Source organism: Crassostrea angulata, chromosome 3 (assembly GCF_025612915.1).
Source record: "Crassostrea angulata isolate pt1a10 chromosome 3, ASM2561291v2, whole genome shotgun sequence".
In the NCBI taxonomy this organism is placed as follows: Eukaryota; Metazoa; Mollusca; class Bivalvia; order Ostreida; family Ostreidae; genus Magallana; species Magallana angulata.
The window spans coordinates 8,721,813-8,746,164 of record NC_069113.1 but is presented as its reverse complement, the minus strand read 5'-3'; the positions used below and the strand labels follow the sequence as shown (position 1 = coordinate 8,746,164).

The 24,352-nt window shown below is 33.7% G+C and overlaps 4 protein-coding genes across 5 annotated transcripts; 1 reads left to right on the top strand and 3 right to left on the bottom strand.

The window, feature by feature from the left end:
• Positions 1 to 1,432: 1,432 nt before the first annotated feature.
• Positions 1,433 to 2,859, bottom strand: LOC128179038 (uncharacterized). The gene has a single exon (XM_052846514.1). It carries the CDS (start codon positions 2,718 to 2,720, stop codon positions 1,527 to 1,529), a length of 1,194 nt encoding a protein of 397 aa, XP_052702474.1. The 5' UTR covers positions 2,721 to 2,859; the 3' UTR covers positions 1,433 to 1,526.
• Positions 2,841 to 6,849, bottom strand: LOC128179024 (uncharacterized). 2 transcript variants are annotated; one of them, XM_052846491.1, is made up of 4 exons: positions 6,798 to 6,849; positions 6,109 to 6,423; positions 5,741 to 5,920; positions 2,841 to 5,015 (listed from the first exon to the last, which is right to left on the bottom strand). In XM_052846491.1, the coding sequence occupies exons 2-4, from the start codon at positions 6,421 to 6,423 to the stop codon at positions 2,841 to 2,843; spliced, it is 2,670 nt and encodes an 889-aa protein (XP_052702451.1). In that variant the 5' UTR covers positions 6,798 to 6,849. The 2 variants fall into 2 exon arrangements, with proteins under 2 accessions (XP_052702451.1, XP_052702452.1); XM_052846492.1 differs by lacking the exon at positions 6,798 to 6,849 and having other exon boundaries at positions 4,896 to 5,920; positions 6,109 to 6,763.
• A 5,395-nt stretch (positions 6,850 to 12,244) lies between these two features.
• LOC128179035 (heat shock 70 kDa protein 12A-like) lies at positions 12,245 to 18,784 on the top strand. The gene is made up of 5 exons (XM_052846510.1): positions 12,245 to 12,402; positions 14,058 to 14,363; positions 16,621 to 16,839; positions 16,976 to 17,129; positions 17,510 to 18,784. Exons 2-5 carry the CDS (start codon positions 14,058 to 14,060, stop codon positions 18,568 to 18,570), a joined length of 1,740 nt encoding a protein of 579 aa, XP_052702470.1. The 5' UTR covers positions 12,245 to 12,402; the 3' UTR covers positions 18,571 to 18,784.
• On the bottom strand, positions 18,720 to 24,273 carry LOC128179037 (dynein axonemal assembly factor 4-like). Its single transcript, XM_052846513.1, has 11 exons — positions 24,057 to 24,273; positions 23,506 to 23,656; positions 22,849 to 22,982; positions 22,351 to 22,461; positions 21,269 to 21,350; positions 20,785 to 20,912; positions 20,426 to 20,526; positions 20,128 to 20,208; positions 19,908 to 19,980; positions 19,624 to 19,729; positions 18,720 to 19,138 (listed from the first exon to the last, which is right to left on the bottom strand). Exons 1-11 carry the CDS (start codon positions 24,177 to 24,179, stop codon positions 19,032 to 19,034), a joined length of 1,197 nt encoding a protein of 398 aa, XP_052702473.1. The 5' UTR covers positions 24,180 to 24,273; the 3' UTR covers positions 18,720 to 19,031.
• Between the last annotated feature and the right edge of the window lie 79 nt (positions 24,274 to 24,352).

Genomic DNA, 24,352 nt, shown 5'->3' with positions numbered 1-24,352 from the left:
TCCAGCATCTTGAATGCATGGCTCTACCTTTATGGCTCTCCTTAGTGACTGTAAATTCCAGATATTATCATCATCTTCTTTTTTGTCCACGGTGTTATGAATCTTTGGTTTTCCTATTTTGTCTTGTGACGTGTCATTGGATTGAGCAAACTCTTGTGCATTTACATTTAAATTGATCGATGTAGATTGATGAACATTCTCTAAAGTCTTGGTAGATGAAGCGCTCTTTGTCAGTTCTGCTAATCTTAGTCTTAAATGGAACATGTACTCAACTGAATCTCTGTTCTCCATTTGGATCTCTTCTTCACTGGATAATTCTTGTAGGATCTGGCTGTTGAGTTTCTCTAACGTGTCTTGTTTTTCCTCCAGTATCGCTATTATAGTTTCTGTATCTTCTGAATTCAAGAAGAAATGAGCTCTGTGTTAGGTTTGGTACTAGCTCTAGGTGTAAGGCTCGAGTTGAGGCACAGGTAAAAAGGCATATATATGCTTTAGAGTTTTCTCCCAATTTATCCTTGACATAAAGGGGTCCTGCAAAATCTATGCCTGTCACGGTAAATGGAGGTTTCATTTGTAGACGGTCCTTTGGTAGCGGAGGGGGTTACAATAAAATATATTAAAATATCATAAAATACAATTTCGTGTGATATGATAATATATCATATAAACCAATATCCTATCATACAATATCGTATGATACGCTTTTTTATAATATTGTATCATAAAAATTAATACTATACATAACAATATCACGATACAATATCATATCATAAAATATAAAAAAAAATTGATACAATATTTTATCGTATCATATAACGTTTTACAATATAACATGTGGTATTAATATTGCATCCTATTAAACAAAAGTGTTTCAAATCATACAATACTATATCATAGGAATCATGTTACATGTACATCATTTAACAACAACCACATCTATCTATCAAGCAGGTTTGAGTGATACCACATCCCCATTGAATCTATCTTCAATATTCTGTAATCACTTAGATTTAAGTATTGGGTACAAATTAGTAAGTGAAATACAGAATGTAATAAAGTTATCACATAAAAAGGGTTGGGCGGGAGGGTAATTTTCATTTCCCATAGCCTCAAAGCAACTAGTGTAATCTCTCTTTCAAACAACATATTCAACTTCAGTATCTCTAAAGGCAATGATCAAATTACAGAATCTCTCCGCTAGGGGTCACTGAGGATGATACCACATCCCCATTGAATCTATCTTCAATATTCTGTAATCACTTAGATTTAAGTATTGGGTACAAATTAGTAAGTGAATAATCATTCTTCCTGTTACGCATTATATTTACATGTGCTTCTGAACCATTTCATGACATGTCTTGTATAATTACACTCTTCCCAATACTCAACACATGTATGAAATATATGTGAAAAATAAAAACAAACTAAAAAACAAATTGAATTATTTTTAATTTTGTAAACATTACGCAATGCATTCTTTTAAAACATGTTACAAAAAACTGTACAACAATACAATGCACTAAACATCATTCAGTAGTAATAGATGGCAATTCCCCAAAATTTGCCTTGTCATGGAACATGATTTCAATTTCTTTTGCCCTCTCACTTGATTGTGCTAATCTAACAGCAGTGTTCGATGCATCTAACAGAGTGTCATATCTACTATAATATTTTGCAGAACTTTCTGTTGCCCATCCAACGTGGTTCATAAGATCATGAACATCATGTGCAGCATTTGAGAAACACATATGAACAGCACACCCTGCTCTTAAACTATGTGGTGTCTCACCCTCATCAATTCCAAGAGTAATCAAATAACATTTAAGTCTTTCATATATAGAGGAGTAAGACATTGGCTCATTAATAACTCTTCCTGACTCAGTCACCATTCTAAAAAGATATCCTGAAGACATGTCTATCCCTAATCGTTTTGCCTCTGCAAAATATCTTTCTAAGCCTCGAACTGGACAAATTGTTTCATTCGGGCAACATTTTATTACAAATGTATTTGTCTTTCCATTACCCCTGAGAGTTTTCCCAAATGTATGATTAAATGCAAACCCATCTTTTTTTCTCAAGTATTTCACTTCTTGTAACAAAGTTATTGCAATATCGCTAGCCCTGTCACCAGCAAAAAATTGTAATTTAAACAATGCTTGATCTCTTATCAAAACAAACCTTTCCTTAAGTGTTAAATCAGACCTTCCCAATTCTCTACTGATAAACTTTGAAATTGTTTCAAGTTTTGTTAAAAAGAATGGTTTTGCCTGCTTTGGTAGAATGTGTGCTTTTGCTTGTTCCTCTTGAACACATTTCAAATAACCCTTAATTTGAACAGATGCAGCTGGGTTCCCAACCCCACAATATTCATCATATGCTCTTCCTCTACCCTCTAATTCTAATATATCTACAAGGTGCTGGATAATATTTCTGACTGATGCTGCTGCCAACCTTTTTGGACACTTACAAGTACTATCCCCAGTTATCCCTAATTGTTTGCATTTATATGAATGTACTGTTGTTTTTCCAAATCTATCCTTCCACACTAAAAATCGTTTGATGTCATGAGGTGTGATGGACAAGAAGGTGGGGGAGCCAGGAATTTTTTGAAGAAATTGTTCTAACATCATCTTTACATTTTTTCTCTTTTTTACATAAGCAGAAGAGTTCTTAATGTTATCCAAATATTGTATTCTTTCATCAATGTCTTCCAACTCCATATGAACATTCTGAAAAATACATAAAAAATTGCAAAAGTAAATAAACCCTCAAAATGAACAATCCCCTTCACACAAAACTGACAATACATAATCATAACAAAAATCTACATATCATCTAATCTAAAACTGTAATCTAAAAACACCCAAGTCATTTTTCAATCCTCTCACATCATTTATAAAACCTTTAGATGTTGGTAACTTCAATACTCTTACATCACCCTTTCTTCCCAATATTGTTTGTGAAATACAGTGTGAAGCCAAAAAAGGCCACCAAATTGGTTTTTCTTGAAAAATTGGTAAAACCATTGTACAACATTTTACATTTTGTTCCTTAAACAATTTCAACAATGGAAATATCATTTGAAATGGTGGAAAAACATAAGGATTTTCTTCTTCATTCACATTTTGAACAAAAACATTCACACTATCAGATAAAACTGTTGGATATGGAGTAAAATGTCGCAGCATCTTACCATATCTATCTTTCATACAATTAGAATCTAAACTCATAAGATCAACAGTATGTGGGCCAAACAATTGCTCAACATAAGCCCAGGATGTCTCACTCAACATGCAATCTGACAAAGAAATTGACCTAGAAGGTTCATCTGCTACATTGAGTTTTGACTGAACATATTGTAAATTCAATGAAATGTTAAATTCATAAACAAAGCAAAATAACTGCTTTATAATGTCATTGAGCTGTTTATCTTTTCCACCTTGATTTTCCCATGTTTTGATAACAGCCATGTTATCACTCAATACATCTACCCTTGAATTCTTAATTTTATCTTTGCAACTATATAATACATTATATACTGCTTCAGCCTCCTTCAAATGAATTGGTCTACTGTCATCATTACTCCAAAAATCGCTTAAAATCAAACCTTTGAATTCACCAGACAAAATTTTTCCACCATATTTAAAACCTGATGCATCAGTCGCCAACATTATCTGTTTATGAGTTTCTAATCTCCAAGTCATACAGCCCTCCCAAGTATCAATAAATCTCCAATATTCTATCTCCTGTTTGAGAGAGTTTTCTACTTTTATCATTTGTGAATTCTTCATGCCATAAGAAATTGCTTTATTGACTTCTCTACAGTACAATTTTGCGGCAGGAACAACTAAACAAAATGAAATGCATTTTCCAGCAAACCTTTGCAAAGTTCTAATATCAACAAAATTTGACAACAATATAGATTCTCTCAATTTTGAAAAAGACATTTTTTTCTCATCTGGTAAAGAAAATGCCATTTTGGAAGAATCAATAAAATAACCCAGATATTTAACCACCTGAGATGGTACAAACTGACTTTTCTTCCAGGAAAGGGTATATCCTAGCCTTGTAAGTAATTCAAGTAAAAAATAGGAAACATCTGTTATCCTAGACTTAGCATATTCAATTACTAGTCTATCGTCAATGTACTGTATGTTATAAATACTTCTACTTCTTAAATAATTTGTTACTTGCATTCCTATGGTTTGATAAATGTAAGGGGATGATTTCCAGCCAAATGGTAATGTGTTGTATGTGAAAACCCAACCTCCAAACTGTATTCCAAAGTATTTTCTAGAATTTTTGCATAAAATAACATGATCATACCCTGATTTTTCATCACATGTTATCATTTTCATATCTTTTTCAACCATCCTGGGTACATGTTTTAAATTTTCCAATTGAAAAGGTGTATCTTTTGTCCAAAGATTAATATACCTGTCATCATGACAAAGTCTTGGTTTTGTTGGTTCTACAGTTAAAGGCATAATAATATGTGGAAGCTCACATTCTCCCACTTTACCAACAACAGACAAGGATCCATTAAGTATTCTTTCGTACAATTCTGAGCAAATAAATTCTTTGAACTGTTTACAGATTGGTGCATTTTGAAAAAATCTTTGTGGAGGAAATAAAGAGTTGTAACTACAACCTTTAAAATTACCTTTAAAATGTGTAAAAAATTCTGTAACATCAACTCCATCTTTTAACCACTGTTTAACAAGACTAGATGTGTCATTATCCAACAAAATTTTTTCCCAATGACAAAATTGATTATGTAGTTCTCCAGCAATGAAAAAATCTGGATTTCTTAAATATAAACTGCATGAAGATTTTACTGCACACTCTTCATTAAAAATGTATGGGTCAACATGTGATGGAATGTTGTCCCCTCCCAAAGTTGTCCATATTGGATGTTTTCTCTTATTATTTTCTGCATGCACTGGATTAAAATTACAGTCAAATTCCCATTCTGGAACAAATAGGTTTCCACAATTGTCAGGTGCATGCAATGCCTACAAAAGAATATAAACTATAAGGAATGAATAATCTACATTTTAAGACACAATCTTCATATATTCTATAGAAAACATCCAATAGGATTTGGGAAAGGACAGCATTCCACCAAGACCCACGTGAAAAAAATTCACTAGGGAATCAGTGTCCCTGGATACAAGGTGAAATAACTTGTCCAACATGAATAAAACTGATATCCCAAGATACTCATTTACTTTCTTTGTTCTTTAGCCAGTTTCATTTTTTGACATTCTCGGATACTATGTCCAGGCATATCACAAAAATAACAATTTCCTCTAGGTTTCCACTGATTGAATCTACCTCTAGGCCTACTGTTAAACATTGAGTAATTCTGATATGGTGCATATTGGTATGACTGTTGTGGCATCAAAAATGGATTTATTGGATTATAAACATTTGCCAAAGGTGATTGATGGGTGTTCTCATTTTCTGCTTTCTCTGGAGCTGTTAACTTTGATTCTACTTTTTTCTCTTTCACACATTTGTTAAGAGCCTTAATAACAACATCTGAAGACCCCCCAACTACATTTAACACCAACGAAGCCAAATTTATTGACCCTTGATGCTTGAGAGCTTGTCTTGATAGCTCTTCAAATACACTTGAGTCATCATGTTGTCTTTTTCTGGCTACATTTGCTAATTCCTCTAACAATAACAAAATCATTGCCTCATTCGGTGACTTTTGTAGGGCAAGTCCTCGTACCTTGTCCTTTAAACTTTCCACACTTTCCGTCGCTTTTTCCAAGTCTGCTATCCTGGAAAGAATCTCGTCTTCGTGAATGTTCTTGTCTTTCTTATTGTTCTTTTCTGTCTCCCTTTCGTGTGCAGATGTAGAGGCTCCCCTTGTCTGGTTATCATTTACGATTGCAGCACTACCAGATTGCTAAAAATAGCCACAGGAAACAAAACTTTAAATATAAAAGAAAAAACCCGGTATAACTTCCGGAATAATAGAAAAGAAAACACCCAATGCGTAACCTGCCATTTTCCGGAAAGCATAATTACCCACAATACCTGTAACAGTACATTAAGTTATCATAAATTGACCCCCTAGTAGGAAAAATTGCCTACCATCGTTTCGGTCAGTTGCTCTCCAGGCTGGCCTACTTCATTAGCATAAATAATGGTATTATGCAATAAGCAGACAAGATTTCTTTTGTTGATCGCCTTCCCCGCCATCTCTAAGCAATCAGCGGCACTCTCTCCTGTAATTTGTCGAAACTGACTAATTAATTCCTCATTATCCAAATCTTCTGTCCTCACTTGCGTGGCCATCCTGGCTGCAGAACCCGTTAACTCATTCTGCCTAGTTCTCTTTATGACTGTGAGAATACTTTTCCCCTTCAAAGAATGTTTTCTTTTCAGCGTCGTAACCGCAGGTGGCATCTAAAATATTCAAAATCACTTGTTCAAATTCTACTCAAAATTACACTTACATGTAACTTTACATTGCTAAATTTGTTTTACCCTCCAAAACAAAGAAAGAACCCCTCATATCTATATACTTGTTCTTATTCATTAATTTCTTTTTAATCGCTAATCACGGGAGAAAACCATAATTACAGACATGTACATACTCTACAGATAGCATACACATTTTTCTTGGAATAAATATGCGCTTCCAATAATGGCCCAATCCCACCTCATGGGGTATTTTCTCACTTTTCAACTCATGAAAATTTGGATTTCTCAAATCCATCGTCCAAAACTATAATTAGTTGAACACATCATGTTCAAAATCTCCATACTATTATATTTACCTTCCTTGGCGTTCTTCTTTCTCTGGGACGTTTTCTTATCAATCGAGAGAACACGTCTTGTATCTTCAGTATCTCTAAAGGCAATGATCAAATTACAGAATCTCTCCGCTAGGGGTCACTGAGGATGAGGTAGGAGATTTCGCTAGCATCCTTTTTAGCGGAGATCAGGCTCTGCATCTAAAGAAACCTCTACGTATCATTTATAATATAGTTAAATCAACTATGCAAGCTATCATCTATAAAACATGTGACCTGTTCCAAAAAATTAACCTCATCAAGAATCATAAACCTATGGCTCTGATTCAGCATTCAAGCCTGTCAGGTGCATAAGTATCATAAGACACACCATCCATGCAAGTTTGGTGAAGTACGGACCAGCAGTAACTTAGATATTGCTATTAAAGGGCACATACAACAAAAAAACTTTAACCTGCTCCCAAAACCTAAACCTCCTCCAGCATCTGAAAGTTATAGGAACCAGATTCAGTAGGTCCAGATGCATCATGCATGTAATTTTGGTGAAGAAAGGACAAGTAATAGCTTAGAAACAGGAGCTGCAACTAAAACTTTAACCAGCTCCGGACGCCGACGCCGGGGGTATAGCATATGCTCCCATTGACTTCGTCTCGGTGAGCTAAAAAGGCGAAAGCACAAAGTTTCGAAGGCGAGAGTGCGAAGTTGCAAAGGCGAAGAAGCAATAGTAGTATCACTTCTTCGCCTTCGCAACTTAGCACTTTCGTCTTCGCATCTTCGCGCTTCGCCGTCGCATCTTCTATATTTTCATATTGTTCATGAATTATACTTGCATTGAGGATTTCCACAGTACAAACTGCTGGGTATACAAGTTCATCACCCAGAATTAATGATGAAACCAAAATTTTGAAAAGTTTACTCCACTGTTAGGCATTATTACCAAGCTGAAATTTGTAGGCACTGACAGCAGCCATTACGCCAGTAGAGGTTAACGGCCAATAAGGAAAATCGTCAAAGTACTGAGAGTACTCGTACAGAAAATATATTTTACTTTATCCTCGGCATACTTTAGTTTAGTTGATATCAAGATGATTAATGCTTCAATAGTTTGTATGAGCATTGGTAACTTTGGATACAATAAAGATCGTGTGATCAAAATCAAGCGGGATATAAACCCCTAACATGGGTCCTAACCTCTTATCAACGCTTTTAGAAACAATCTTTTCTCATTATAATCGATCAGTGTTTATTATCTATTTAGATTTACTATAGTCAGGTGCTCTTCACAAATTTGCTCCAAAAGAATAAAGTCTATTCATGATCACAAAACAACATTACAACAAATGTTTAGAATATTGATGTTCATGTATTACGTAGAAGAAAACAAAACTAACGCAGAATGATTTTTTTAAAAATCACTTTCCCCAAGAAATGTAAATAAGAAGTATTCATATTCCTACGTTACCTGCCCCTTAGTCTTTTTCCATAAAGATATATACATGTATCATTCTTCGATTGACAATTCATTCACCAATGAATATTGCTTCATTATTATCATTATAATATCATTACAACAATCATTCTTTAATGATTATTGTTCGTTACTTATCACACAATATTCTCATTGTGTATGAATTTTTCTTTATTTGCGTCATTTCCCGCCGTATGTCGACGAGAAAAGTAACGTAACTGTTAACAATAACGTTAGAGTGTTTTGCGTGTGCTTGCTACGAATATGAAAAACTATATACAGCGATTTATTTACAAGTTCGGTGTTTATAACTTCAAAATCAGTTAAACAGAGTGAAAAATTAAGTAATTTCAAAGTCATTTCTTGGATACGGGGTAACCAATTTCTATTCATGTTTACGGGGGGGGGGGGGGGGGGGGGGTCATTTTTTTATGGGGGTCATTTTTCTTCATGTTTAACATGAAGAAAAATAACCCCTGGGTCTTTTTTCTTCAGAAAAATCCAATTATTCTTCAGCTAGGGGGGTCATTATTCTTCGTAGAAAAATGACCCCCGGTCATTATTCTACGGGGGTCATTATTCTTCATTACACCGTTCAATAGACTGTGATCTATTAGACCGCTGGTCAATAGACTGTGATCTATTAGACCGCCGGTCAATAGACTTCGATCTATTGGACCGCCAGCCAATAGAGTGCGATCTATTGGACCGGCAACGTATTTCAGAACGCGGGTATGTTAATGTTATATCCTTTCGATAGTTCTCATGGAATGTACATGTATATTCCTTTACATAGACGCTGTTTTTAGTACTTGGTGAAACCAAATTCAATGTTATCAAAACGGAGTAGCAAATAATCAATAGTTTTAAAGCCTCATATAAGGTATTTAAAATCTAATGGGTTGAAGATTCCCCCTTCTTTGTGTAAACTAATATTGAATTGAGATGTTGTAATGCATGCAACAGGTTTTGTGCATGTAAAAGATGGGAAAAAAAATCGTAGTATATTGCATAATGGCACGAAAACCATCTGCAATATGCAAATTATACCCCGAAAACTAAAAAGGGAATTAGGTAATAAAACAATTATTTAACGCTTGAACAGTCAATAGACCAGAATTTTTTCCCTTGGTGCAGGGAACAGCTCAGTATGATCTATTGCCCTCGGCCGTTGGCCTCGGGCAATAGATCACACTGAGCTGTTCCCCGCACCTCGGGAAAAATATTCTGGTATATTGACTGCTAAAGCATTAAATAATTGTATATTACCAACTGCGTCTAAACCAATCAGATTTCAGTATTTAACATGAAAGTTTATTACCTAATCAAAGGGATTTTGTTGTTCTATTACAAGTTAAATATTTGCGTCTATTTTGAACGGATCAATAGACTGCGATCTATTAGACCGCCGGTCAATAGACTGCGATCTATTGGACCGCCGGTCAATAGACTGTGATCTATTGGACCGGCAACGTATATCAGAACGCGTGTATGTTATATTATTTTACTTTCATGTTCAATACTGAAATCTGATTGCTTTAGACGCAGTTGATCACCCGTTCTATTACCCTCAGCGTTAGCAACACACTTAGCAACGGGTAACACAACGAATTGTTACATGCGCGTAAATTATGCGCGAATGGTTCGCCGTGAAATTCATCTCATTTCTATATAAAAGCAGTAAAAAAATCTCTAAAATTAAGACATTCAGTATAATAAAATAAATAATGCCTCTTTGGGAGGATTACAGTTAAAATTGACACCCCTTGAAAACCATTGTCAACCTCCGCTTCGCGTCGGTTGACAATGGTTTCCTCGGGGTGTCAATTTCAACTGTTACCCTCCCAAACAGGCACTATTTATATAATGTTACATCCTTTCTCAGGGAATGTATATTCCTTTACATAGACGCTGTTTTTAGTACCAAATTCAATGTTTTCAAAATGGAGTATCAAATAATCAACAGTTTTAAAGCCTCATATAAGGTAAAAGACTATTTAAAATCTAGTGGGTTGAAGACTCCTCCTTCTTTGTGTAAACTAATATTAAACTGAGATGTTGTAATGCATGCAACAAGTTTGGTGCATGTAAAAGATGAAAAAAAATCTTAGTATATTCCATAATGGCACGAAAACCATCTGCAATATGCAAATTGTAAACCCAGAAAACTAAAAAAGGAATTAGGTAATAAAACAATTATTTGATGCTTGAACAGTCAAAAGACCAGAATTTTTTCCCTTGGTGCAGGGAACAGCTCAGTATGATCTATTGCCCTCGGCCAGTAGATCATACTGAGCTGTTCCCTGCACCTCGGGAAAAATATTCTGGTCTATTGACTGCTCAAGCATTAAATAATTGTATAATAATAAACATAAATGTAGTTTTGCATAACTTGTTTTCACTGCTATTGATAATGTTGGCCCAGAATGAAATCATTCTAGTAAAAATAGTTATATACAGTTTCACCAAATACCATGTATAACTAAGTGTACAACTTTTTTCAATATTTCAATATACTGATATGATAAAATCAAGACGGGGTTTTACTGTTTATAATTCAATTACACTGAAAACAATAATGATATGTAAATTTATATTTCTTACATTAAACGTCTAAATTTGCTCAAGTTTTTATATTTAATAGCTTAGGTTTTCTTTAATTTTTCCTAACTACTCGTTCAACATACCTTTCTTTATTCAGTGCAATCTGCCTTTATTTGGTTGACAATAATATAAGACTGGCTAAGTCGACCGTTACCATGGTAATCTAAGAACGTTTGTCTTGACTACATACTTCAAATATTAAGGAGAATCTTCGCGCACCACTTGTTCCTTCTTTATCAATTATCAATAAATAAAGAATTGAATAAGCATTAATGTTTGCAAAAAAAAGTTTATAGGCATCCTATTAAAATAAAACTGTCCGTTCCTTGACATATGAATGGTTGTTGGGTGGACTTTGCTAAAATGATCTTGGAATCGTTCTCATTCTCACCTTGTGAACTGTCGAGATCACAATGTCATCTCCTGCAAATCCCCAACTTGATTTGCTACTATTTTTAATTCGTCTGGATTCTGCAATATTTCCATAGAAATCCAAAAGATCCATGGGGATGGACATCAAATCATTTGTGCCCTTTTGCCATTTTTTTTTAGATACGAGATACTTTCAACCACAGTTTTATTTTTACAACTATGTTATTCCACCTTCCTAATGTTTTTTGTCAGCCAAAAAATCTTGAACTGCTTCATGACCGTATGAACAGAACTTTGTAGATTTTTTAATACATGTAAATGTTATTTTTTTTTTATCATTCTAGCATTGTTCATCCAACGTTTAACACAAATTTTGGGACCTTTTGTGTGTCACTTAGCTCTCTGATTTTTTCCACGTACTTGTGTATGATGCCACTTTCATGAATGTGTTACCATCAAAATGGAATTTCAGTGTGCAACAGTTTGACGTAACATCTGCATATGATGAATAAAGTGTTCTTGTTTCTATAGCCAGTATAGGATGTATGGCTTAAGGAGCGACAATAGATGTTTATCATTTAAGTATACAAAGTCTATACAGATATTATTTCCGAATAAAAGGCGTCACACTTTTATATCGAAAGATTATTAGAAAAACATTTATCATTCAAAATTTAGTCAGTTGTTTTAATTATTAAGTACTAGTATTTATTATATAATATTAATAAGTATGACCGAAAATAATATTTAAGTGCCTTTTTGTGTTTGTATTTGTTTTGTTTGTTTGTTTGTTTCGTTCGGGGTTTTTTTCTTTTTTCATTTTGTTTTGTTTTGTTTGTTTCGATATCTGCAATTCTTTAAGTTTGTAAAAGTTAATTAAAGTAACTTAATATTTTATTGATATTACGTACAAAGCAAAAATTTGCCCTTGGTGTCCCACAATGCATTTATTATGTCTTGTTCCAAACATCAAACCATACCTGCAGTGTAGTTTCTGATTAGAATATTGATTTAAATAGCCAGTATATAGATTCAGTGAGCCTTTTTGCAAGATAAGCGGTGCAGACTTTAAGTCTATCGACCTGCTCTAGCGTACTATTCTCGGAACATGACCGGGAAGATACAGACCAACCTTCCTATTTGATGACTACTTTTTTCCTGGGCTACCTGTGAAAGGGGGTCAAGGTATGTGAATTATTTAATTCTTATCTCGTCTTTTCAAACTTCAAGCAAGTTTACTATCTACTCAATGTTTGATTCCTCTTTGTTCGAGCTACTTTCGTTTTGTTTTGATTTGTTTGTTGTTTGTTTTTTTTTTGGTTGGTTTTGTTTTTGACATAATACTGTTTAAGTACATTTTGAACAACGTTTTCAAAGTGACTGGATCTTTAAATATTTCCAAATGGTACACCAAGCAAGTTTCTTGTTTCATAAATTTCGTTTTCCAGTGCCTTTGCCTGTGATAACACTACGTATCGATTTTGTACTATATAACCCATAACGTCAACTTGGGGCGCCAGCGGGGTTTGCTTATTTATATTTAAATATTAAATCGTACAATGGCTCAAAATTAAATAAATTTTAGTAATAAGGAATCATTCTTTGAATATTATGAGATGATAATTTCGGTCGGGGTGTGATCAAATCTATCATAAAGCCCTTCGGGCTTTATTGGATTTGATCACGCCCCGACCGAAATTATCACCTCATAATACTCAAATAATGATTCCTTGTTCCTGATATATAACACCGAGCCGGATAATTATACCAGTGCCAAGGTGGCATTTTTGCACCCGCTTAACAGGCAGTTTCGGAAAATTCATACATACATTACCACTGTCTAGAAAGTATATAATCACTTTTGTTTTTAGTGTGTTTCACCAGACAGGTGAAATGTTTACCTTCAAAAGTTTATATCCCATAAGAAAATGATAATTACCATCGGAGAAATGATTTTTCTACAGGAAATACTGACAATCCTATAGCATTTTTAAAAAATCCTAGAGTAATTATATTTCCTGTAGGAGAATGGTATTTCCTGTGGGAATTTGATTCAGACAGGCAGTTTTCCTATAGGAAACTAACTATCGGATTCCATCAAATCCTGTCGGAATTAAAATTCCTACAGAAAGTTCTTGTATTCCGATAGTAAATTACAAATTTCCTGTAGGACTATTGTTTTTCCTATGGGAAAAATTATTTTCCTTTAGGAATTTATTTTTGAAATGTAAATATCTCACCTGTAGGTAAGTTACGATGATAACAAAGGTGGTTGTAAACTCTTTAAGCAATGATGTACCATGTGGCATATTTGAATTTTTCGATATATGCAGCTTAGACGGAGCAAAAATGCCACGTTGGCACCGGCACAGTGTTTTATATATATATATATATATATATATATATATATATATATATATATATATATATATATATATATATATATATATATATATACACACCTGTTACAAAGGTGCATTGCATGTACATTTTACTGTAATTGCTTGTCCTTTGAAATCTCAGATTGCCGATATTCAATGGGAAGCTGTCAAAATCTGAAACTTTAGACAAGAAAACTCTCACTTTTAATTCAAATGTATCATGAAACACAGTGAAAGGTCGCAAGTGTTTGGACTAATGATATGCACGATACCTACTTACAACATACCTAATGTATCGTTCCCTGCCAAAACCAACGTATACATGTGTAGCTAGACGATCCAGCTAAACAGTAATCGAAAACTTGAATTCTGTTGGACACCTAACCAATTGTAATGTCTTCCCTTTTTGTGTACGGTTCCAGAGTTAATCAATTTTTTCTGTGTGTGTGTCAATTGTAGATGGCTGGGAAACATATGATGGTCGTTGCCATCGACTTTGGAACTACTTACTCGGGGTACGCGTTCTCAAAACGTTCAGACTTTGAGAAAGATCCATTAAAAATCAGTGCCATCCAACCGTGCACTTCAAATCAAAAATATTACAATTCACTTAAGACGCCAACCACTCTACTACTGGATAAGACGGGGAAATTCATAGCATTTGGTTATGATGCTGAACTTCAGTATACCAACATCGTCCTTGACGGAACCCAGAATAACTACCTTTATTTTGAGAGATTTAAGATGAGTTTGCATAACAATACGGTAAGATCTAAAAACATTTGTGAAAGATGTATTTAAACAAGATGCCTTTAAAGTGACATGGTCGCGATTTGAGCTGAAAATTGTCAACTTTTTTTCTATTACAATTAAAATGTTAAGACAGTAATTAAATTTTCAATCAAGATACAGAAATCATAGTTTTTTGTCGTAAAAAAAGTCCCCTGCCTTGTTTTTATTTGTAATTTCTGGGTGTTTGTCTTAAGTTTCCTTTCTGGAGGTTCAATATAAACAAGATTAAGCTTTCTTTTTTAATGCTTGTCATAATTTATTTTGTTAATACTTTTCATTTACTTATTTATGAACAAAATAAATGACACGTTCCACACCTCGAACAGTGGATTTTAATTAATATCAAATGACGGCATTCCTGTTTTGCACACATTTTATAATTGGGTAAAAAACACGTTGTGAATTATGTTTTTACAACAACTTTAGTATGCATTTTACTCGATATTTATCGTACCTGTATTTTCAAATATATTCTAAAAGAAGAATTTTTTGAATATTAATGCATAAGCAAATGAAATTATAGCGACCTCAATTTAGTGTAGCTTCATCAGGGGTGTATCATGTATCTTGGTGGTTCACTTTGATATGACTTAAATATTTAATGAATAGAAGTTAAATAAACTTAATTTATTGATAAAATATCAGGTATATCTTTTCCATTAAAAACAATTTGTTTCTGAATCTTTTTAAAGCTCACATAGATGACATAGTATCATTGTTAAATCTATATTATTCATCCACTGAAATACAACAAACACCACTATTGAACTTCATCATGTTAAAACTGAAAAATCGCTATTCATGTAAATTTAAAAAAAATATTATTTCCATCAAATATATTCAACCAACCCCTCCCCATAACTTTTTTTAATAATAACACAACAGAATAAGTCCATAAATTGAATAACTTACTGCAAGTAAAATTTCTCAACCAGGCTCTTTTATACAAGACCAGAAAATAGGTCTTACAATTTAAACAATCTACCTACAAAATTTTGTAAGAAATTACTGCATAGATAAGATACTTGATTGTTCATTCGATATATTGCTCGATCTATTCAATAAATCGTATCATCTGTTTTAATGAATACCTAGGAAATATAAAATGCATTCCATTGACACCTTTATCATCATGTTATTTCTAAAGGATATTCTTTATTCTTCGAAAATAAAACCCATAGAAAACAACGCATTCAATGTCATGAGGAAATCCCAAAATTTGAATACATTTCACCAAGCATTGGTGAAAATACTGTCACAATTAAAAAAAATGAGAGCAATCTGTACTCATGGAAAATGATTTGGTTGGCTTTATTAGTATGTAATACCTTTATAATTTAAACCAATCCAGATTTGCATTGATTATTTTGCATTCGAAGATACCATGCATGCAACAGATATTGACCATTCATGTTCTTAAAAGATTGATTGAACTCTTATTTTTTGTTGATCCGAAGAGACATTTAGCTTTTACGCAATGAGCAGGGTACAGGCAAATGTCAGGGATTAAAAACAAAATACATGTACTTTTTGAAATTGGTACTACATTAGATTATCCCGAAGTTTTGTAACTTTAAAAATTGATTGAACTAAATCCATGCATGACTACATGATACAAACTGGTGATAAACTAGTGCTAGATACCCAGAAGTATACAGCACATTTTACTTGTTTTCACAATGTGAGCAATAAAACTCGGAGTTTGCATCAAAACTCGGGACATGAATTTTTCCTTTCCTTGATGCTCATCTTGCTCTCTTTTGTAAAAGGAAACACTTTATCTAGTAGAATTTCAGCTGTAGACATCTTCAAAGATCGTAATAAAATTTTGGTAGGAGATGTAATTTTATTTATTTACTTAATTTTTTTTAAAAATCTTTACCAAAGATATGAGGTCTCTGTAAAAAAAAAAAAAAAAAGGGACCTAACAAACATGCGTTTTACAATTTATCTCCTCTTCTGACGATGCTGCGGATCCTAAATCAAAGTCAATAATGACCATGTATTTTCTGTCAAATTGAAAATAATAACGACCAAGAACAGATGCATTGTGTTACTGTGCTCTGATTAAACTTTATAAAATATGTTATAGCTTTCACAGTAAAAAATCATCTTTCTCCGACAAAGGAAATGTATATTTTAGAGATTTCAAGATAATGGCTATTTTAAGAATAATTAATGGTATTCAAAGGGACTGTTTATCTTGTTTGATATCTTGATCGTTCTTTAGGAATTGAATAAAAGTATGTTGCTAGAAGACATTTTGAAGAACAAATTCCCGGCAATTCAAGTTTTTTCACTCTCAATAAAAGCGCTCAAAGACGATTTAGAGGCAACTTTAGAGAAACAAGGCATAGATGTAAAGTCTGGTGAAATAAAATGGGTCCTTACGGTCCCTGCTATATGGTCAGACTCAGCCAAACAGTTTATGAGGGAAGCAGCTATACTGGTATGTTAAGTTACTAACACCATCCATTTTTTATTCATAAAACTATATGCCTCAACTGTAATAGAATATGCGTTTATTAAAACATTGTATTGGCTTGTTTGCTAATACTAATTTACAGTACTTATTGATTTTATAGGGGGGTTTGTCAGACAAGATGTTGCGGATCGCTTTGGAACCGGAAGCCGCCTCCCTGTTCTGCCAACACCTTCCTCTGAAAAAACTTGTCGGGGCCTCAAAAGGGTTTGATGTCTCTGAACCCGGCACTAAATACATGGTGATAGATTTGGGAGGTACGTAACAGTAACCACACAAAATTCATATAAGTTAGGAAGTTTGTTACCGCTGTTCAGAATTTCCTAAAATACATGTATTGTAGGGAATTGGGACTCATTGTGTGGGTGTGCATATTACCAGGACATCTCGGTTCCATTTTTTTACCTGGAATTTTAGCACTTTTGCACTTATAATGTTTTTGTTTTAGACAAAAGTATCTGCGTATTTGCTGTACGTTTTGATGTTATTATTTTTTAGAGTCTTCTTTCTTTATTAAATTATTTTATGTGTTTAATGCGTACCCTGCATTATTGTCAAGTAAATGGGAAACGTGGGGTATGCGAGCTCTTTTTTAATATTTTTTCTTTATGCGTGATTATGTCTCTTTGCGCTGTAGGTGGAACTGCAGATATAACTGTGCACGAAAAATTAAAAGGTAACAAATTAAAGGAGCTTTTCAAGGCAAGCGGTGGCGCGTGTGGGGGCACATCCGTCGACAAGAAATTCTATGCCAGTCTGATTAGAATATTTGGTGGGCCTATGTTATTTAAGCTTCAGAAAAAGAAAACATATGCGTATATGGATTTAATGAAAGAGTTTGAATCGACGAAGAGAGTGGTTAAATCAGGCATTGCGGATGATTCTAAGGTCAACTTTACAATCCCGTATGTGGCGTTGAACGAACTTTGTATTGAGTATCATGATCAGAAGTTGGAAGATGTTTTACAAGAATCGACTTTGGGAGATGACATAGTAGGGTTTGCTGATAAATTGCGGATAAAAGCCTCCTACTTCAAAAGTTTGTTTGGAAACACCATCGAAGAGATCGTACAACACATTAAAAACATCTTGGAAAAACCAGAAGCAAAAGATGTGTCCAAACTTTTATTAGTCGGGGGGTTTTCAGAATGCAGTCTCATACAAGAAGCGGTCAAGAAAGCTTTCCCCGACAAGCGAATGATCATTCCAGAGGAGGCTGGCCTAGCAGTGCTGAAGGGAGCCGTCATATTTGGACACCAACCGGACTCTATATCTTCCAGAATTATGAGATTTTCCTACGGAGTGCGAATCACGCCAGATTTTGACGAGTCCATCCACAAAAAAGACAAAAAAATCATGATCAAAGGAAAGCCCCATTGTGCAGACGTCTTCTCTCCCTTTTTAAAAGCTGGATCAGAGGTTCCCGTAAATCACAAAGTGGTGGAAGCCTACACCACCACGCGACCGTTCCAGGACTCCATGCCCGTCATCATTTACTACACAGAAGACGAGTCACCCATGTATGTTACTGACGAGGGCTGCCAAAAGCTGGGTGTACTCGATGTGAAAGTGCCAGCACCCTCAGCAGACGATCACCATGTTGCGGTGCAGTACGTATTTGGAGACACGGAACTTCACATGATAGCCGTGGAAGTTCAGTCAAAGACGCCTTGCTCGGCCAAATTCAATCTTATTTAGTTTTACCCAGTGCAGTTTATCAGTATATCAAAATAAATAGTTCAAACCTGCCACATATATGGCGGTACTTTCCTGGAAAATGTAATGAGGTATCAATTTTGTGATAATTTTGGCTTATTTTTTTGAAAATTTGCCAACAAAATAAACAATTAAAACTATATTACTCATTTATTTTACATTTATTATGTATAAAATAAATAGAATTTGAAACAAATGTTTTGCATTGCAGTTCTTCTCATACGGAAATAAAACACAAGTAATAAATAGTAACTTTTTAAAGTTGCAACAATTACATTTCCACATCATCAGCATGATTCAGATTGCTATCACAACTTGGAGAGAAATCACTTCCCCCTGTTTAATGTCAAAATAGACTGTATTGTAGAGTCACAGTCACTGGATTTCTAGGCATCAAGATGGCTGCCATCTGTTTCAGTTAGAGTGAACAAGAAACGTTTTCATCAGCTTTCTGAACTAGACTGAATTATTTTTCTCATTTTTTCTGCATCTTCTCGAACTTGTTTGTTGTTTGGATCAATTTTTAAAGCTGCCTCGTAATCTTGCAATCCTGTAAAATAGGAATAGGTTTTTCGTTCAAATAAGCACTTTTTTCTTGTACTTCATTCAAATTTACATGTACAATGTAAGTGATGCAGTTCATAATGGTAAACATTCAACAAGTAATTATGTAATTTATTGTCACTTAACCTTCAAAAGCAATCTGAAAGTTATTTGATTACACATCCAAAAAAACAAATGATTTCATGAACATTATGAAAATGTTTTTTTAGGCCTTGCCTTAAGTTTACAATGTCATTCACATGCTTGATTGGGGAAAATAAAATGAGGCCAATTTCAAAAAAAATATGTATTCAAATGCTGTATTCAAGCTTAATTTGCCTAGTATTACTATTACAATATGTTTCCATAAATCATTGAGGAAACAATATGGATAAACAAAAATAACATTCATGTTGGAGAAACTTTAAGAACTGATAAGCTTTAAAAAATGTCTGTAGCTTTGACCATCAAAATGAAAAGTTTCACACTTACCCTCTACATACATCTCCAGTTCACAAAAAGCGGTGCCTCGACGAATAAGTGCCTTACACCTGCTGTCTGCATTCTGTGGAACAGGGGGACTTAATAGGTCCATGGCCTGATAAAAAAGATTGATGGAAAAAATGAGAATGTATCAAATACATGTAATCTTTGTTACAATTCTGTCAAAATCAGTTTTATTGTGATGCTAATCTTCTTAAAAATGGAAAAGAAACACTTTGTTAAAATTTGCAATAAAATAAATGTTCACCAGGGAAATGTGATTGTATACTTACTTTGGAGCAGTCTTCGATGCACTTGAAGAAATTCCTAGTTTTTAAATGGCAGGCAGCTCTGTTTGAATATAATCTATCAAAGGTTAAGCAAACTTAAGTGTTCAACAAAAGTTTTGTTTAAATAGTGTTTTAAGAATAAATTTTTCAGACCTGTATATATTCTGTATTTATAAGAGCAAGGTATTGCCTACAAAATAAATGACTGTTTAAGAAAGGATACGATGGCATCTTTGGATTAAAACGAAGAGCAGTTGTAAAGGCATTCACTGCTGCTGGGTAGTTTCCAGACTTGAAAAAAGAACTGAAATATATAAAAGAGGCATGTGAGTAAACAATCACAATATGTTTTTTTTATTGGGGAAAAAAACTTGTATTGGGATAACAATTCTCTCTTTGCGGGGTTATTTTTTATAATTTTTAAATTACGTTAAAAAAAAAACAACTTTGTGTACTAATGCCTTAATACACGTAACTATTCAGAGTTGCCATGTTAATGACCTGCATATAACAATACATACACTCCTTTGTCTCTGAGATAAATGGGATCTTTCTCCTCCTCTGTTAAGTCTTTGTCTTCAATTTCTGTAATTCTTCTAGCCTCTGCTTGCTTTTTCAACCACTATGTATACAAAAGAAATCGGTATAGAAATGAATTATAAAGACCATTTTTAATAATAATTAATGTTTAATAATATTTTTTAAAATACACTTATTACAGTGAAATTCTTCTAAAAAACTTGACATTTATATATCGTTAGTTGAAAAAATAAAAAAATTTCAAGCTAGCTATCATTTCATCACTGTTCTTGGACATGTTCACTTTTTACCATTTCTATCTTTAACAAAAGTTTTCATTTCAAAACAATACATCATTTACCTCTTCTTCAAGGTGTGTTTGTGACTCTCGAACAGGTGTTGGGAACACTCGTGGTGTGAATTTTATTTCAATTCTACCTACATCTCGTGTGGGTATTCCATTGCTGGCTTCTTCAAATATGTTTTTACCTGAAATCACCAAAAAAGAAGATCTAGAGTAGAGACCTGGGAGATGACAAAGAGCCCTGGGTTGACCTGCAGAGACAGGACAACAAGGCCTGCAGTCTAACCACTCCCCATTTTCTCCTTACCTTACACATGATGACTATGTACTGTAAGAATGAAGATGGTTTTAATCTCATTGCAATACCTGTACAAATCTTGTTATCCGATTAGCTCCCTGGACGGATATTAGGCACAACTTAGTTCTTACGGTAAATCTTTGGGTCACAGTAAAATAACTTTTATCAATAGGAAAATAAACAATTTTCTACAATTAATAAGCTAGAAACTGTTACAGCATCTTTTTACAAGTAACAACATACCTCTCCGTTTCTTTTCTTTCCTCATCTCCTCCTTAAGAGCAGATTCTTTTGCTCGTTCCTCTTCCAAAATCCTGTTTTTCTCCTATTAATATATGTATTTGATAAAATATTTGGGTTTTATTAAAACATTCATTACATATGTAATATGGAGGTACATGTGTATACATTTATTAATCTTAATTAATTGATTAACTTTGGACTCAAACTTAAAGAGGTTCGCTCCTTAGGTTTTGTGTAGCCATTTTGGGTCACTTCTAGTCTGAAAATTCTGCATCACATATTAATTCTAGTAGTATATTTATATTTTACAATGCCAAATAAACTATATTGAATAAAATTGTTTTTTAAAAAATTACATTTTTACAGAGTGAAGTGAGGGACTATATTTCGTGGCGGAAGGTTTTCAAGAAGGAAATGAACAATTTTCATAACTGACTAGTTATCGATATATTTTGGCATATTTAGCTTATATTTCATAGAAGTTAAGAAAAAATTAACTCAAATTTTGGCCTAAAATTGGCTTATTTCATGCTATATCTAAATTTTTTTTAGATGTTACCCCTACTTATTTTACTTTTAAATGAGACATTAAATGTATGTCTATTTGTATGCAAAATTTTGGAAAGATGACATTACTATAATTTTTTTTATTTGCATTATAATTTGATTACACCAAAATTTTCTAACATCTATTGTTGTGTTCATTATGTACTGTCCTTTGTGGCCACCAGTAAAGCAAGAATTTTTAAACTTTTACTTAGATTTTCCTTTTATAGTCACTACATGTGTTCAACTTCATACTGTATTAAAATCATAACTAAATAATAGTTCAAACTATAAATATTTGTTTGATTTCTTCAAATTATCAATTTCTAGGTCAAATTTTAACAAAAATTTCAGGAAAATTATCATTTCTGTTTGGGGCCCTATATTTTAAAAAAATGGCATGTGAAATGGGTCACAAATAAAATAAATGAACATTTTAGGTCCCCATCTTTATATTATAAGTGGTTTTCGGATGATTGACATTACTATTATTTCAGGTGCCAACCTCCTTAAGTAAATATGTACAAAACTTTCACCAGTTCAGCGGCTTCTCTCTGCTGCTCTTTCCATATTTCTAGTTCTTCCATTGCTTTCCTCTTTTCTGATTCTTTTATATTTGCAATTCTGTCTCTCTCCTCTTGTTCTAGCTGTTTTTAGAAAATTACCCAAAATAATTACATCTGCATGGGTGTAAAAGTGACTGAAATCAAGTTAAATATCTTACACAATTAATGTGTCTTTGAATCTGTGACCAAACTACAGAAGTTTACCATCTATCATTTCATTTTTATCAACAATTTTCATATTTATCAACTGGACGTTCAATAGTAAAAATTTTCTTGATGTATCTTTTAAATATGCACAAGCTAGGGACAGTTAGTTTATTTACATTTTTAGTGGATTTAAGTATTTCAAAAGGGGCTGTACGTCTTGTGAAGTTTGAATAAAATAAAATATCTTGCACCCTCCCTATAATTAAGGTTGAAAACACTCCTAACATTAATATGCATTATTTTTATCATTAAATTCCTTACCCGCATCATTTCATTCATGGCATATTTTTCTCGCTCTTGCTTTTTCTCAGCCTTCTCTTTGGCAGACAGTTCAGCTCTCTCCTGGTTTCTTGTGATCGCTTCATCTCTCTTTTGTTTTGTAAATTCCTTATCATCTAAAAAATATCCCATTTAAAATTCAAGACTATTTGGATAAAAACTGCAGCTTTAAACATTATTTATATGACATCAAATTAGGTTGAACTATTTTCTTATGAGGATTGTGTTAAAAAGTTCAAATTTTGTAGTTTGTAAGAAAGAATCTCTCTCATAGAGAAGATTCCGTACATAATGAGCCTCTATTCTCTTAACAACATTGAGCTTTTCTAGGATATTTGGACTTCACAGGGTACTTCCTTCAGCCTTCACAGAATCTTGAAACACTCTTCATAACACTGTGCATCAGTATCAAACATACAGGTAATAATACACAAAAATGAGTACAGTCATTATTAATGTTAAGAAGCACAAACAAAGAATCTGTGAAGGTGGAAGTCATCATATATCCTAACCAAGAACTCTTCACAGCGATTAATTACGTAGTTTTGTAGGTTTATTGTTGTGAAAGATTATGGAGCATTAACAATACATTTAAACAAAATCATATACATTAAAATTCAAATAGTAAATGATTCCTACCTGATCTATCATGGTGTAACTCGTTCCAAAGCTGGGTTTCCTTTTTGAGAAGTTTAAACACAACTGCCCCATTTCCAATTTGGGCTGTGCTTGAGATGTCATCAACGCTTTCACGTAAAAAGCATTCAAAGAAATAGGGTGGATAGCTTACCTAAAAAGAAAAAAAAAGAATGCCGGTACACATTAAATGCGCATATCAAGGGGGAATATGGGGAGTCCGGAGATTAACCCAACCCCAACCCCCCCCCCCCCCCCACCACCAGAAAATTCAAATATATTAAAAATATATTCAAATATATCATATTTACTATGGGTGTATATACTAAAATACATGTCCCTGAATTCACATTACCGAAACCCCTTCCCTGTAAACCCCCCCCCCCCCCCCCCCCCACCATCCACGGGAAGATTTCTCTGGATCTGCGTATCATTATGATATTGACGAGAACACATCTATTTTGATGATAGTTGGGATCAACTTAATCCCCAAATATAACACATGGTCCAAAGAATATCATAATCATTATGATGTTGAACATCCGCATGTGTACCTTGATGTAGTCCTCTGATGACAAAATATCCACTTTGTTTGCCTTAACTCCTTTCAAAGGGACAGTGAGAAACAGCATTTTCTCCGTTTCTTCCCATGTGTAATCTCTGACAGCTAACGGCATCTTATCTTAGTTTTTACACTTCTTTTTTTGTATGACAACAACAACTGTACTATTCTAGAATGAACACGTCCGCCATCACACAATGATGAACCAATCAGAACAAGGAACACAAATCCAACAGCCAATGAAATTCAACTTTACACCGTTAACTTGTTGTCCGCATAAACAAATGG